Source organism: Macaca mulatta, chromosome 7, assembly GCF_049350105.2.
Source record: "Macaca mulatta isolate MMU2019108-1 chromosome 7, T2T-MMU8v2.0, whole genome shotgun sequence".
Taxonomy (NCBI): Eukaryota; Metazoa; Chordata; class Mammalia; order Primates; family Cercopithecidae; genus Macaca; species Macaca mulatta.
The window spans coordinates 180,629,541-180,647,375 of NC_133412.1; the positions used below are offsets into that span (position 1 = coordinate 180,629,541).

General features: G+C 40.6%; 1 pseudogene and 2 gene segments (V, D, J or C); all 3 read right to left on the bottom strand.

The window, feature by feature from the left end:
* LOC106999631 (homer protein homolog 2 pseudogene) overlaps nt 1-17,835 on the bottom strand; it is a 115,687-nt pseudogene that overhangs the window by 51,074 nt on the left and 46,778 nt on the right. The window lies entirely within an intron of this gene.
* LOC719378 (immunoglobulin heavy variable 3-23-like) lies at nt 9,099-9,756 on the bottom strand. The segment is given in 2 exon segments: nt 9,099-9,514; nt 9,618-9,756. Coding segments are annotated over 2 exon segments (447 nt in total).
* LOC106999632 (immunoglobulin heavy variable 1-18-like) lies at nt 15,169-16,323 on the bottom strand. The segment is given in 2 exon segments: nt 15,169-16,177; nt 16,263-16,323. Coding segments are annotated over 2 exon segments (363 nt in total).

Genomic DNA, 17,835 nt, shown 5'->3' on the forward strand with positions numbered 1-17,835 from the left:
ATATGGACCAAGGAATATGGTTCTAGGAATATGGACCCTTTAGTCTAATTTAGAAATTGTCAGTAAATAAAACACTTGAGTGCACCTGAGGGAGCTGAAGGAGATTCTCTGGAGGATGGAACAAGGTGAAGAGACAAAGTCAGGCAGAAAAGACAAAGAAGGTATCATTGGAGGATCTGTAGTCTCTGGTGGACATAGTAGGACAGACTTCAATTCATTTTTGAAACCTTTATATCAGTCTTTAGTAATTCTTATTATAAAATGGTTGGCCTCATCAATGGCGTCTTATTTTCCCTATCAGGGATGAGGGTCCATGTGGGCACGTGGTGCAGTTCTAGTCATGGGGGCAGGGGAGATGGTCTGTTGAGGTGTTCCTGGTCCTGCAGAGGAGAATTGCAGAAATGTCTCTGCCCATTTTCCCACCAATATATAATATATGTGTGTGACCCTTGGGAATGTTGTCACCATGTCACTGCATGATGGGAGTCCCCTGGGGGTGAAGCTGACTTTGTGGATGCATCAGTGTGGAAAACTGAGAAAAGAAACTGCCTGGGAAGACGAGCTGTCAAATTATTCAGTCCTGGAGCCACTCACTTCCAGGCCTCCTGTTTCATCAGGTTGTGATTTTCCTCATTGTTTGGTCAGCCTAGGTTGTCTTTCTTCACTCTCTACTAAAATAGCCACACATAATAATCCAGAGGCATTGAGATAAATCAGTAAGTAATTGGATAACTAGAACGAGCCCCAAGTGATGTCAGTTACTGTGTGGTTAATAATGTAGACAGGAGACCTGGCTGGATACTAAGAGTGTGTTCACATCTATTTTATCTAGACTAGCAAAATGGATATGTTGAAAAATGGCATCTTTAAATATAAAACATAAAACTTCTAATAAAATATGGAGACTCTCTTGGCCAAGAGTTATCCCAATAGCACTATGGCACCATGGTCCCTCTCTCAGGACACATCAGTTACTATCCTATGACTGGGAATCTGTAGGATTCATACATTGAAAAATATTACCCTCATGGTTCACCTCTGTCCTATTCCATGTATGTGTTACACAATATTGAAAGTAATTTTTGTATTATACTCACTCCAATTACCAAAAGTTTAAGGTTGCCTTTTTATGTCATCTTTTACCAGTGTTTTATAATCTTCAATCATGGTATTATATATGCTAGAAGAAACATCAGGAAGGAATTCTGCTGTTGAAACACATTGGAATAAATCTTATCAGGCACTATTGACAAAAACACTGCAGAAAAAAATTCAGGGAATCAATTCTTGTGTGATATTTTGCAACTAAAGACTCAGGTCAGACCAGATATGGTGGCTCATGCCTATAATTCCACCACTTTGAGAAGCAAAATCAGGGGAATCACATGAGACCAGGAGATCAAGACCAGCCTGACAACATAGAGAGACCCCATTTCTATGAAATAATTTTTAAAATCAGCTGGGTGTGGTGGTGTACCCCTCTAGTCCTTGCTACTCAGGAAGCTGAGACAGAAGGATTTTGTGAGCCAGGAGTTCAAGGTTACATTGACCTATGATTGTGCCATTGCGCTCCAACCTGTGCAAGAGAGCCTATCTCTAATTGTAATAATATTAACTAAGAATTTTACACAATTGTAAGGCACTTCAAATAGAAGATACTAAACTAAATATTCTCAGGAATCCTCTGGCGCTTCTGATGTTTTGGAGCAGAGAGCTCACCTAAGACATTCAGAATAAGTGGATGATTTTAGATAGTGAAAAGTCTCCACACAAGACATTGGGACAGGACCCCTGTGTAATCCCCTGCCTGTACCTTTCACCTACCTCTTTCTCCTGATTTTCCTCATCCGTTTCATTATTAATTGCTTATTCTTATAAGCAGTCTTCTCATTTTTTGTAGACCTGTTGTTGTCCACACATATTAGACACTGGTCTTTCTTTATTCATGATTTTTATAGTTGTTGTATAGAATAAGTCATCAGACTATTGTTTTGAGTCTGACTGCTGATAACTTAAGGCCGCTTCCTCCATCTTCTCCTTTCTTTCCCATGAGGTGAATAATCTAGTTAGGAATCACAGGAACTCCCCCATTTGACGCCATTGGAGGTTCAAGCACCACAGACTCCTTTCCTGAGTGAGAACCCTGACGCCGCCTCCACCACCAAACCACTATAGAAACCCTGAGTCAGTCTCCTTTCTTGCTCTATTGAGCCATTTTGGACATTCCTAACAGATGAGCACTAATCTCCGCAGACAACTCCTGAAGTCATTAACCTTTCCATATTCATAAGCGGGAGTGTGCAGCACCCACAGATGTGACATCCACACGGCATTTTAGTTGAGATCTCTTGGTCTTTGCATTGTTTGAACTAGGACTGATGCTCTGAGCTTGGTGCCATGATTCCTCACCACAGGATGCCCCTGTTCCCTGAACCAACCCCAGGACAGAACTGGACATGCCTGGAGTGGTTGATTAACCTGTTATGTAACGAAATCATGAAATCACTGTATTCTAGCATTTCCTTAAAAATATAGGTAGGCATAGGGTTGATTCACATGTATATTCCGGGTTCTTTGATTTCATATATATATATATATTTAATTAAATCTTTAATTCTGTGTTGAGAAATTTAAAATTTCTTCAGTTTGGTGAGTGAAGTCCTTATGCCATTGTTCTGTGATTTTCCTTTCTATTTCTCTTATGTTTTATTCATCTCTGTCTAATTCATTTTCTACCAAATTATATGTGTTTAAATTTGTAATATTTTAATGAGGTGACATTAGCAAATAGTAGCCATCCTGTATCGTGTACGGTTTGACAAATAGTGACATAACCATTACGTTTCTCAATATAGAAAAAAAAATCAACCACCCTCAAAATTTCTTCCTGTTTTCCTATAACTTCTGCTTCCTCCACCTTCCCTTCTCATACCACGTCCAGAGTCAACTGCTGGTTTTCTTCATGTAACATTAGATTAGTATTCACTTTATAGAATTTATAAAAGTGGAATAGTATATATGGACTTGTGTTTGTCCTTTTTCACTCATCATATGTACTTGTGCCTTCACCCTCGCTGTTGAGTGTACCCAGCAGTACCTGATTGTAACAGTGGGTGTTTTTCCAGTGAATGAATTTACCACAATTTTTTGATTGATTAAACTGCTGATTGACATTTTGATTGCTTTCAGTATCTGGGTATTATTTAAAAAGCTGCTACTCATTTTAGAGAAGTGCACAGCTGAGAAACACAACGTTCTTATTCTTACAGCAATATGAACAGCAGCTAAACTGGAAAACCTGCGCTTTTATCAATTGTCTTCAACACATCAGGTAATTGAAGTTATAGAATTCTGTGTGTGTGCATGAGTTTGTGAGTGAGAGAGAAGGAGGGAAAAAGGGAGAAAGAAGAGAAACAGATCCTACATAATTGACCGTAATTTATGAGGAGTTCAAATAAATACGGGGACTCAGAGTCTTAATGGAAAAGGTGCATATAAGATGGAGAGGACGACTTGATGCACCTACATATGGTTATACATTTATATAAATGCCATTTTTTAATAATACAAAGAATCATGTACATGAGAGTAAACACAGTGGTGGGTGTCCAGTGGTGAAATATGATGGTGATGCCAAACCCCATCTCCAGCCCCTTTTCCCTCTTTCACCTGCCTTGATGTGTGTCCTTCGCACCCCCTGGTGTCTTGAGCGCCTCCTGCTGTCCCTCAGGACCCTGCAGGGATGTTTGTGTCTGGACTCACAATGTCTTCCCCTCACTGTGTCTTTTGTATAAAAACTCATGGTTGTGTACTCGTTGCTCAGTTAGCTCAGCTATCGGAAAAACTGTTTTTTGGATGTGGATCTGCAGATGGTGACTGGACTCCTGAGGAGTGGGTTGGATTGTGCACTCCCTCATGACCTGTGCACCTGATTCACTCCAGTCCCTTCCCTGGGGGGCTGATGATCCAGCTACAGCAGGAAGCACTGGTTGTAATGGAGAAACAGAGACAGCACAGGTGAGGGAGAGGGTCTGTGAGGGCTTCACCAGGCCGGGAGTGCGCCGGGAATCATAGCTGTCAGCATGCACAGGTTCTGAGCAACACGTTGAAATTCACAAACATTCACTTTTTGATGAGAATGAAGAACTCCCTGTGTGGATGAGAATGAGGAGCTCCCCGTGTGGATGAGAAGGAGGAGCTCAGTGTGTGGATGAGAATGAGGAGCTCAGTGTGTGGATGAGAATGAGGAGCTCAGTGTGTGGATGAGAATGAGGGGCTCCCTGTGTGGATGAGAAGGAGGAGCTCCCTGTGTGGATGAGAAGGAGGAACTCACTGTGTTGCAACTTGTGCGTCCCCGAGAGCAAATAGTAGATTCAGAAGTTAGAATTAGACAAATATATGGTCACATTTTTTCTTCAAACTTTCAACCAAATAAGAAAGACCAAGTGCTGATAGAAGAATGGGCATTGGATTATTACCTCTATCTATGATAATGGTGATGTTCAGAATCAGATTGTCCTGCGATAGCCTAAAGTATGTCATAATCCTGAATCCACAATTAGACCTGAGCAGCAATCATCAGCAGTGGAGGTCACCTCACATGAGGAAAGATCTGACTCTGCAAAGCTGCACACGGGGGTCTCTGCAGGCCCTTAGTTGTACAGGAACAGCTCCTCCCTCAGACTCAGAGTGAGGACAGGTTGTTCTTTATCTGGGGGAGGTGAAGGTGAGTGTGTGGAAAGAAGCAAACTCACTCTAATCAATATCTCTGTACTTGGACAGAAACCAAAGTTTACAAGAAATTATGAACTTGGCGTAAAGTAGGAAATTACAATTGTTTGCAGGCTGCACGCTTGCTTCTCCATGTCATCTAAGAGAACCAAGGAAAATCGTGTTTTCTTATGTACATATCCATAAACGGTATTTCCATCCTGATAACACACCTCCTATACCTCCAACATCAGGGAGCACCTGGACCAGGCACCCGGCACAGCTCTCTGACATCTATCACCCGGGTTTTGACAAAGAGACACATCCTGGAGCTCCTCCCAAACAGTGACTGTGCTCAGTGAAGATGCGAAGGTGTGGCTGTTGCTGGGCACATGGGGGATTCCTGATGGGAAACTACACTCCGGGGGGAACCAATGGCCTTGATGGAATTAGCTTAGACCACACGGTTGTTGGGAAGCTCCATCAGAATCCCACCTTCTCCAGCACTCGTTGTGAGATTGGCATAGTGGGCTGACAGTGTCTACAGCCTCACTCGGCCTCCTGTGCACTTTTCTGCCACTTGCCTCTCCCACAGCCTCCACCACCTGCACCTCACACTAGATACCTACAAACATAGGGAAATTTTGGTCAGAAACTGCCACCTACAATCACTATTTTTTCACTTACATGCACTCACACTCAATATCTCTAGGTCTCCATGTTTTGCCTTTTAAAATAGGAACAAGAAAACCCAGCTCAGCCGTAACTCTATGGTGAGCCACGTGTGTTCAGAGCTGATCATCAAATCGAAACTCCAGGTAATGCTGGACTGGGGCTCTTCTCCCAGAGCTGCAGGGTCAGGACTCTACTGGTTGTCATCAGGAGAGGGAGGGCCCTATTTTCACTTCCCCTCCTCTGTAGTAAACGCTGAGGTGGGACGCCTGAGGAGACAGCAGAGCCCAGGGCTGATGTGAGACTCCTGGGGGAGTTTAATGTTGATGGCAGCGTTTGGAAAACATAATTTCTTGTTATGTGATTTTCTCATTAAAATTACTAACAATTATTATTTTATTTCTCTTTTACATACTTGAAAAAATAGAAATATAACTACACTTATGAAACTCTAAGACATATAAGAGGAGAAATAGAAAACAATAAAAAACTGAGGAGACTTCAACACCTCACCCTCAATAATGTATAGAACATCCAGAGAAACATTCTTAGGAAGCCCGTGGACTTAAGCACTGTTGAACAAACTGCCCTAATAGACATCTACGGGACATTCCAACCAACAGCAGCGTGATACGCATGCTTCCCAAGCACATATAAATATTCTTCATGATGGGTTATATATTAGATAAAAATGACTCTCAGCATTTAAAAAAGTAACTCCAATGATTCTCTAACTTTTAAAAAAAATTCGTGAGGTGCCCACCTTCTAAACTCTTTCTAAGAGTCTCCAATCAGTGTATTACCCGTAATAGACAAAGGCAAAAGAAGAGAATCAAACTTCTGACAATGCTTAGTATATATAAATAAAGTACTCCAAAATCATAGTCAACTAAGTTCTACAAGACTTTAAAAGGATTCTGCAGTATGATAAGCTCAAAGTTATTCTTGAGATGCGTTGATCATTCAACATCTTCAAATCAATAAATTTGATGCGCTAAATTAAGAGGATAAAGGAAAAGAATCACCTTCTCACCAGACACAGAAAATAACATTTAAAACATTCAAGATTTCATAATAAAACCTCTAAAAAGTAGGAAAACAAGGATATAACCTGTATATAATAAAAGTCACATGTAAAGCCATATTTTTATCATACAGAAGAGTGAAAGGTTAAAATAAACCTTTGTAAAAATAAACCTTTTTTTTTTACAAAGGTAAAAATAAACCTTTGTAAAAATAAACCTTTGTAAAAAGGCAAAATAAACGTGATGACATCTTACTTCCAGATTTCAAAAGCAATAACGAAAATAGAATAATAAAAACAGGATGGCATTGGCATAAATATGTAGAAAGCGCTCAGAAATAAACTGATATATCAATGGCAAACTGATTTTCAGTATGAGAACCGACAATATACAATGGACAAACCAAGTCTTTCCCTAAGAGTGTGTTAGAAAAGCTGGATCTACACATGCAAAGAATTAAGAATTTTAGATTAGAATATACACAAAAATCACTCTGAAAGGCTAAATATTTAAACATCTGGCCTGCAATTGTAAAATTTCCCCGACCCAGAAAATAATATTAACAATGATTTCCTGTTTTCACATTAAAGACACATGAAACAAAAGCAGAATTAAACAGGTGGAGCTACATCAAAACAAAAAGATTCTGCAAAGCATGGAAAAAATTCCAACCTACAGCATGATGGGAAAATATAATTGCAAGCCACGCATCTGAAAAAGGGTTGATATCCAAAATACACATGCAACATCTGCAACTCATTAGCAAAATAATATTTGCCTGATTGGATAGTGATCAGTTTTTCACCTTAAAAAAAATTAAGAACATAGTTCTCATGTTAAAGATTCTTCCCTCTGGGTAATGGTAAGTTCCATGGTACACTTGGTTAGAGTAGACTTTGTAGATACTCACTCCAACACTAATACATGTGGTGCTATGAATTTACTTAGGACAAGTAAAACGGGTGGCCCTGATTCCATCAGAGCAGAACTGGAGAAAGTGAAATTCCATGGTGACTGAGCAGCCTTGCCTCTCTCTGGGACCTCAACCTACACTTATTGGTGGATGATCTTAGGTACACCGGATATTCCCAGCCATCATCAAAACTGTCATCCTCTACGTCTCACAGAAAAGTGGCGTGTCCATCTGTAGCTTGTCAGCCCTGAATAACAGAAAGAAAGAGACTCTAAAATATAATAATATTTATTCTGGGATATGTATTGCAATTGAAATATGTATGAGTGCATTCAGATGAGTAAAGGAAGATAAAGAATTAAGGAATGGCCGGGCGTGGTGGCTCAAGCCTATAAACCCAGCACTTTGGGAGGCCGAGACGGGCGGATCACGAGGTCAGGAGATCGAGACCATCCTGGCTAACATGGTGAAACCCCTTCTCTACTAAAAAATACAAAAAAAAAAAAAAAAACTAGCTGGGTGAGGTGGTGGGCGCCTGTAGTCCCAGCTACTCGGGAGGCTGAGGCAGGAGAATGGCGTAAACCCGGGAGGCGGAGCTTGCAGTGAGCTGAGATCTGGCCACTACACTCCAGCCTGGGCGACAGAATGAGAATCCATCTCAAAAAAAAAAAAAAAAAATGAGGAGGGTTACATCAGCTGTTTTAGACAATTATCCTGGGCTAGAAGGATCAATAATAGGTTTGACATCAGTGTAATGTTGAACAGGCAGTTGCGGGGCAGTTATTCTTGGAGAAACAATTCTTTTAAGGTTGTAGTGGCCTCTGTGCAAAGTTGTGGTTGTGCAGAGTCTGTTGATGGTAGTTCTTGTTATCAGGCATATGTGTGTTAGAACCCTCCTTCATGGCCTTCCCCAAATTCATTCATTAGGGTTTTAACACAAGTGGCTCCATTTTGATTCTGATGCATTTCACAAACTTTCTAACACTACTTCTGAAGCAGGATGACTCTGACAGTTTGCATAGGACAGGGTTAATCCCACATCCACATCCCATTTTGATCACATAAGCGTATCCCAGTCACCGCTAATGGCCAATTGCATTCCTAGATGAGTCTACACACAACACAGTGGAGGGTCCTGAGAAAATGGGGAGAGAAGGAAGTTCCATCAGCCTCACCCACGTGGCTGCAGGAGCCACAGCCTGAGCCTCACCTTAGCTCCAAGAAAATGCCTTGAGCCCTGGAATGGAGACCATGGAGACCATCTTTTTCTTTTTCAGAAAGCAGGAAAATAAAATTTAAAAGGAAGAACAAACACTACAAAGAAAGAACGAAGTCTGTGAGCAAAAGCAGCACCAGGTCAGTCTGATACTGACTGGCTTTAGTGTCAGGAGAAGGGTCAGACGAGAAACCTGTGAGCTTCTACATGACACTGACCCTGGCCCAGCCTCTCTACTGACTGCGATCAGAATCCCAAAGACTGTTCTAGTCCAGGAATCTCCCTGAGGTTTCTGTCCTGGGTCTGATTGGAGAAATCTCCCCAGGCACCCCTGAGCTTCCTCAGGACTCTGATCCTGGTGAGGACTTTTCATCTCTGTAAGAAACAATCTGCATTTTGTGCATATGAAAATAGGTTATCATAATAAATAGTTGTTTAAAAAATATTTAGAGATGACATTGGTAATCAGAGAATTCTGAACTCAGAGAGGTTCACTACAGGAACTGTAGAAAGATGACGTCCCACATCCTGACAGGAAATCAGCCTCCGTGTGCACCGGCTTCCGGGTTGACTCTGATCAGTGGGTCCCGAGCGCCCCCTGCCGCTGATTTTCCCCCGCGTTCCTGCAGGGAGGTTTGTGTCTGGGCTCACACTGACCTCCCCTCACTGTGTCTCTCGCACAGTAATAGACAGCCGTGTCCTCAGCTCTCAGGCTGTTCATTTGAAGATACAGTGTGTTCTTGGCGTTCTCTCTGGAGATGGTGAATCTGCCCTTCACGGAGTCTGCGTACCATGTGCTACCACCACCATTACTAATACGTGAGACCCACTCCAGCCCCTTCCCTGGAGCCTGGCGGACCCAGTCCATGTAGTAGTCACTGAAGGTGAATCCGGAGGCTGCGCAGGAGAGTCTCAGGGACCCCCCAGGCTTTGCCAAGCCGCCCCCAGACTCCACCAGCTGCACCTCACACTGGACACCTGCAAACAAAAAGACACCAAGGTCAGAAACTGCCACACATATCCACTGTTCCTCTCACTCATGTCTCCTCACACACAGTATTTCTACTTCACTCTCAATTACCTTTCAAAAGAGCAACAAGGAAAACCCAGCTCAGCACAAACTCCATGGTATGTTCTGTGTTTAGTGCTGATCGCCGAACAGAAATACCTGGGAATTCTGGGGCTGGGCTCCTCTCCCAGAGCTGCAGGGTCAAGGCTGGGCTGCTTTTCATCAGAAGAGGGAGGGACCTATTTGCATGTCTCTTGCTATATAGCAAGCTCTGGGGTGGGGCGGCTGAGGAGAGGGCAGTGCTCAGAGCGGATGAGAGTGTCCCGGAAAACACTGGAGTCAATTCTGTCTCTCAGGAAATATAACTTCAGATTATGTGATTGTGTCTTGATAATCATTTAGTATTCATCGTCTTATTTAATTTTTACATACTTGTAGAATATACTTAACACAAGTGTGAATGTCACATTTTTAGAGAAGATAATTACATGCAGAACAGAGCAGCTGTGCAATGTGTCCAATATCACACATCTGGACAGAGTTAGCCCTATTATTTGTACCTGTGACGCTGAACACTGGAGGAGTCGGCTCCCCTGAGACAGCTCCAGGGTGGTGTGGGACATGCCTAGAGGGGGTTTCAGGATGTCCCACCTGTCATAACAACTTTATGTAATTTTGCCGTTTCTAGTGTTTACCTGAAATATACAATCAGTGTTCACATGTGTGTATTGTCAGGAGTCCGTGATTATTCAAGTGTCAATATTTATCTTTTTCTTGTTTTTTTCTCAGCCAATATATTCTTTTTTGTTACTGCTTTATTAAAATCAATTAATAATGGAAACAAATTGATAGTGCAGCATTTGGGAAATGTGGGTGTATGGGTGCAGTCATTGAGTCAGCACTTCAATCATGCTGTTAGCAATTCAATTAACCTCTATTTTCTTTCTCTCATTTCTGTGTAATTTCATTTCACCACCTTGTTACTCTTACCACCCTTTTCTCAGAAAATTCAGATCTTCTTCATGTTAATTTACAATAGTTGCATCTTCTACAATTCATACAAATAAAATCACTTGAGAATCCCAGGACTTTGGGAGGCCAAGAGGGGCGGATCACAAGGTCAGGAGATCGAGACCATCATGGCTAACACGGTGAAACCCCGTCTCTACTAGAAATACAAAAAATTAGCTGGGTGCAGTGGCGGGTGCCTGTAGTCCCAGCTACATGGGAGGCTGAGGCAGCAGAATGGCATGAACCCGGGAGTTGGAACTTGCAGTGAGCCGAGATTGCGCCACTGCACTCCAGCCTGGGTGACAGAGCAAGACTCCGTCTCAAAAAAAAAAAAAAAAAAAAAAAAAATCACTTGAGATTTACTGTGAATTCTTCAGCTTCCTTCACTCACCACAATTATTTTATAATATCCTCATGTTCGTATGTGAATGAGGCATGCCTTGATTTAAACGGTTCATTGTATTTTGCTACATTAATATTTCTCAAATTGTTTAACAATGCACTAAATAATGGATACTTGATATGTTGACTCAGTTTCTGAATTTTATTTAGAAATTAGATACTAAGGATTATAATGTAAAAATTGAGAAATTAATCCTACTCTGACCTCATTAACAAAAACCATGAATAACTACAAAAAATAAACCCTTCAGGATGCACCTGCCACAGCTGAAAGAGGCTCTCTGGGGGGAATGAAATGTGAAAACCCAAAGCCAAACAGGGACACAAAATCAGGTATCGCTGGAGGAACTTGAAGCTCTTGTGAACAGGAGAAGTTGACTTCAACTGTGATAGCCATTGCAACCATACACTTGAAATTCAGCCCTGAGTAGACTCACAGAAACGTGGTTAATAAAGGCCCAGCAGAATGTAATATGTGATCATCTCCTACAAGAAAAAATTAAATGCAAGAAAATAAATTACAAGTGAAATGCAAACTGAAATTATACATGTGTTTCATTTTTATATAAATGTGAAAGCAAATAAAACTATGTTATTAAAAAAAATCCTGAGGCAATTTGTCAGCAGATTTATGTTTCAGGGCACATGTTAGCAAAGTTTCTCTGTGAGTAGCCATGTGCTATGCACTCAAAACATAGATCTATACAAAGAAATTAAGATTGTAAAAAAAGGAAAAATCAAGAGGAAGTGCAGTTATTATCTTTGTAATTGCTATAACATATAACTATATAAAGCGATAAAAATATATGTTATATTTTATATGTAAGTGCCAACTGAGGATAAACAAGAAAGTGTTGTGAGAAGGAGGAATTCAAAGCACACAGTTACACTATCTCTGTATTTCACATCAAGGCCATCTCAGTGTCTGCATTAGAATCCAATTATTTACAATTCTTACTGTAAACCTTATGGTAACCAATACCATATTTATAAAACATGAATTAAATAATCTGTTAATAGAGAAATAAACATCATTATAAAATGCTAATTTAAACAAAAAATAACAGAAAAATTAATATTACCTTTAAAATAGAATTTGTTATAGCTGATTTAAAAAAAAACAAGACCCAACTGTTAGCTTTGTACAAGAAAGTTATCCTACATATTCACAAATAGAAAAGATAGAGATGGGAAAACATGGATTATGAAAACATGAACCAAAAGAAAGCTATAGTAGCTGTGTAAATTGCAGACAAAGTCAACATCAAAAAAACACTTTTAGGACTTAACAGGGATATTACATAGAACGAAGTGACCAGTTTTTTTAAAAGACACAAAAAAGACTTAACAAACGTATAATAGATGAAGAATGCACCATTTGTTGTGATTTACAGAACAAACGTGATGAACGGAGTAAAGATGTCAGTGAAACCATGCACCTAAGGGTGTCCTAGGGACTATGAACTTTCTTTGTATTCATGGAGGGCACCACTGAGAACTTCCTCTTGAATTTCTCCCTGTTGCCGCCCACACCAATCCTGATCCTGGAGCCTGCTGGACCAAGCTGATGCTGCAGTCAGCGAAGGTGAATCCAGAGGCTGTGCAGGAGAGGCTCAGAGAACTGCTGGGGTGTACAATTTTTCCCGAGACTCCACCAGTGAGCTTCACACAGGTCTTCTGCAAACACAGAGAGAACAGACAGAACAGCCCTGTGTGGAGCAGCCACAGCTGGACCTGATTTATAAGGGACACTAAGATTGAAGGTGATGATAGAGAAGCCCAGATCAGTGCAGACCCCATGGTGCGGACACTGAGGAAGGGCACAGACATGGAGTGGTTCCTCACCAGGGCCTGAAGGAGGAGGGGATGAGTTGCCTTTCACGAGGAGGGGAAGGGACACATTTCCATGTCTTTCTTTTTGTGGTCATGGGTGCACTGCTCAGCATTGCTCATCCATCCTCTGTGTCTGCATTTCAGGGAGGGAAGGGTCAAAGGATTCCTGGGTCTGGATGCACAGGGTTAATCTACTCCTTACTCTTTTTTATTCTATAAATTGGATACTGTTCAGGTATCTTCATAGCAGCAAACATTATCGACAAATAAGTCCAGTAAGAACATAAGAAAAACATTCCCAGAGGAAATGGACATCTGTCTGTAATCAGTGCATTTAGAGCTGCCAACCACTGTTCCTGACAATGAGGCAAAGCTTAGTTACAATGAAGAAAATGAAGATCTATACTTTGTCTGGGCTGGGGTTAATAATTATCATTATCTTGAGATTATTTTGTCACAAAAGAGTCAATGTGGAAATATGCGTATTTATCTAAGTAAAGAGTTCACATGGAGACATGTTTGCTTGTCTGAGACAAGAGTCCACATGAGGAAATATCTGTTTCCTGAGGAAAGAGTAAATATAAGGACAGATGTGGTGGTCTTAGGAAAGAGTCCATGTGGGGACATGTGTGTTTGTCTGAGGGAAGAATCCTCATGAGTAAAGGTGTGTTTGTCTGACAGAAGAGTCCACATGTTGACAGGTGCATGTACCCATCTCCTTTCAGAGACAGTGTATGCCTGAACTGAGCTGAAGTTTGGGGAAATTCTTTCTCAAACAAGAAAAGAAAATAATGCTCTCGGTTGTTTGCTTGTCAGGAAGAAAAAACCTGGGTCACATAGAAAGTTGATATTTTTTAATTAAAGGTCTTTAGTGAATGGAAGCATCATATATGCAAACGAGGAAAGTTACTCTATTCTTTGTTGCATCTCATAACATCTCATAACACTCCCAAATACATTATTAAGGTAATTTTATACAGTGTGTATTTAATCCCGAAGTTAATGAACTGCTAAATGTATTTTAATTGTATATATTTAGGTTTATATTTTCCATAACAAAAATATGAGCTTGGACAAATTATTTGTGTCATGTCTCAACCATTGCATATCTCCAGAATAGTCTTAACTCTTCTTAAACAGTGCCTGTGTTACTTATTTTATACCAACTCTCTAAATTCCTGGAATATCCTGTCTGTTTACTTGACTATAGTTTTGGCTTTTACATAATTTAAAGAAATGAAACTATACTGTGTAATTGAAATGACTTGACCTAAGAAAGTGGAAAATGAAGTTGCTGACGTAAGTAACTTTGAAAAATAAGTAGGTTCTGTAAGCTTAAATTGTAAAGAAATCACACATAAGCACTCTATCTAGTAGATAAACCTGTTTCCTACAAGGGTACAGCTTTACATTTCTGATGCTGCTGTGCATGTGCCCTGAAATTGTGCAGCTAATTAATAAAAAGGCAGATGGTGGGATGGGATTCCTCACTTTGCAGTGGGTGGTTATGGACAGTCAAAAAAGGAAGGTTAGGAAGGTCCGTGTGGCAGCACAGTTAGGTGGAGAGACCATTGTGTTCTCATTTCTAATGTAATAAAGTTACAAAAGATTAGATACTAAATAATTTCGATGTGTCCATAAACACAGGTTCATATAAACATGCACATTTACTAGGCCAATTGGTTGAGAGGTCCTAGAAGTACTTATACCACACTAACATACCCGGTATCACAATATTTTATTTTAATACTATTCTTTAAAATTAGAAACAAGCAATCTTTGGAAAAATGGCTGATTCTATGTGCAAAAAAAGGTAACATAGAAAATAAGCTTAGAATCTATTGTAACACCAGGAAACAGGGAAGTGTTCAAAAACAAAAGGATGAGCTGTGCTGTAAGGATGCAGGATCCAAAATAATTCAGCTCCCAGCACCTAACAAAGCTGTGGTGATTTGAACACTAAAATGAATAATGCAGCATGGATCTTCTTCAGATTATGAAATAGACATCCATAAACCAATAAGGATATTAATAGATGATTAAGTAAAGAAATAATGGGAAGAACACATCTCCTTACAGAAGTGTTCCAAATATCTCCGGTGGAGAGTCCTCCTTGATTGGAGGAGTAGGTGAAGTTTAAACACTCATGATTGAGATAAGAGACATGGTAAAAAATAATCAGTATTAGTGTATTTTATAAGGAGACTCCAGATATAATGCCAAATACATGATCTATGAATGAATAATTTTTTTATGTTTTTTATCTAAATTTGTGCACACACACACACACACACACACACAAATTTTTCTGCAATACCCACCGATAAGGGAGTAAAAAGCAACCACAAACTTGGAGAAAATACTTCCAAGTCACATATTTGTTAAATGAATTATTTTAATTTGTTAAATGACTTTTATAATCAACATACAAGTAAACTTACAACTAATCAAAAGAAAACAATGCAGTCAAAAATGAACCACCTATCAGGAGAGCCATCTCACCAAAAATTATATAAAAATTGTTAAATACAATTTTTTATTAGGGACATGTGCACTTAAATAAAAATTAGGTATCACTACTCACCTATTAACATGGTTAAAACTCACAATTCTCATGATGATAAATGGCAATATGAATGTGGAAAACCAAGAAATTTCATGCACTGTCGGTGGGAATTCAAAATGTTACATGCACAACATGAGATTTTTTGGCATTTCTTAACTAGAGATAAAAGAGTTAAAATGTGAACTTGCTTTTGTGTTTCAAAATATTTCCAACATTGATTCAGAAATTGATGTTTGCAAAGATTGATTCAGAGGAAGTTCTGTATCAGATTTGTTAATTTTATTCATTCTCCAATCCCTGAAATTTACTTACAGAATAAATTTTGTATGATAAGTATCTCAAATAACTGAAATTTCTCAAATACACATTGATATTGGTCATTTTCTTTAATGTCTTAATGTCATTTTCTAAGAAAGTCTTCAATCTAATAATCTTTGTCATCTCCTCCATGCCAGCACAGCTGCCTCCTTCCTGGGGTTTCTGACACTCTCAGGATGTGGTTTTCACACTGTGTCTCTCGTACAGTAATACACGGCTGTGTCCTCAGATCTCAGGCTGCTCAGCTCCATGTAGCCTGTGCTCGTGGACGTGTCCGTAGTTATGGTGACTCTGCCCTGGAAGTTCTGTGCGTAGCCTTTGTTACCATTGTAAGGGGAGATCAGTCCTATCCACTCAAGGCCTTGTCCAGGGGCCTGTCTCACCCAGTGCATGTAGTAGCTAGTGAAGGTATATCCAGAAGCCTTGCAGGAGAGCTTCACTGAGGCCCCAGGCTGCTTAATCTCAGCCCCAGACTGCACCAGCTGCACCTGGGAGTGGGCACCTGTGGAGAGAAGACAGGAGTGGATGAACGTCCCCTTGACTGGACTCAATTCGCTTCTCAAGAATGAGACCTGGGGACCCCTTACCTGTGGCTGCTGTCACCAAGAGGAGGATCTTCCAGGTCAAGTCCATGGTGAGAAACTGTGCTCTCAGGGGCTTCTCTTGAGGTTGGATGCAGTTGTTGAGTGATGTTCTCAGAGCACAGAACATATTTACTGCAGTGGATATCAGCATATTTGCATATTCATAAGACAGAGCATTTCATAGCTCAAAGCCTGATCCATGATAAGAAAGGGAAGATAAGTGACACATCAGCTACACAAGAGTGAGATGCTGATGGTCCAAGCCCTAATCCTGCTGGAGGAAATGCACACCCTGCTCCATTTACAAACATTTGTGGGCAGAGGTCCTTTCACTAAAGAATAAGCCCAGATAGAACAGGCTCCTCACTGCAAACCTGCATTTGATTAGCATAGAGACCACCTGGATCATTTTTGGGACCATCATTCTCCATGACACTGAGAAGGTGCCTTGGTCTTTTCCTGGACCCATCAGGTACCAGCACAGCTCACTGGTGACTCTCAGAAAGTTACTGCTGATGTCCCACTTGAGTGTCCAGCAGGCCCTGAGATCTGCTGTGTGCTCTGGAAACAGTGTCTCCAGCACCTGCCTGGTGTCTGATCCCCCAGGCTCTTCAAGAGAAACACTCTTGGTTTACAGATTGGCCCTGTGATGCATAATTAGAGCTGATTTTCTCATTTCATGGACCATGGGAATCAGAAGATGTAGCAGGAGTTTGAAGTTCTTTATGAACTCTCTAATTTGTGTTCTCCATAATTTTGGCTTATGTTTTTTGAACTCCGTTTATTAGATTTTCATGAAGTATTTAAATATTTCCAGTTCATATCCATAGATCCTCATCTTTATATATTGATTTCTGACTCACTAGGTCTGTGCACCTGCCACACTCTCAGATCCACCACTGCCCTGTCACTCACACAACACAGGCAACATTACTTAAAACTGAAGTCTGAAATTCCTATGAATTTCTTATTTATTGGAATATAGTTTCTTCAACTAGTCTGTACCCTTTGAATTAGTAATAACATGCCCTTCCTTTATAGTCTCACTATTATGATATTATAGTCCTAGAAACCCACTTTAAAAATAGTTTTCATTTCCTTAAGTTATATGAATGTTTTGGATGTAGCAGGACATTTAAAGGCACGTCAGTGACCTATTGAAGAGTTATTTTAGATTGTTTTTTTCTGACAAAGGAAGACCCAGGCCCTGAGCCTTCTCTCCAACCTCCTGTGCACCTGCTCTGGGGCTGGAACCTGTGCTTGGTGGCTCCCGAGTGCCCTCTCCAGCCAAGCCCTTGCCTTGCAGTGAGGTTGCCGTGGTGGCTCACAGACATTTTTCCCCACAGTCTCCAGCCCACCATGGAGTGTCTGTGTCGTGCTGTGTCACTCCTTCAGTGACACAATATACTGTTGACACCACGTCTTATAAGAATTGGTTAGCCTTAATAAACCTATTGAACTCTACAGGGAGACCCGAAGCAAAGATTCTATGACACAGAAGGGAGTCCCTTCTATGAAGTTTCACATTTCCTGAGTCAGTGAACACACAGTGAATACAAAAACTTGTAGGATTTGG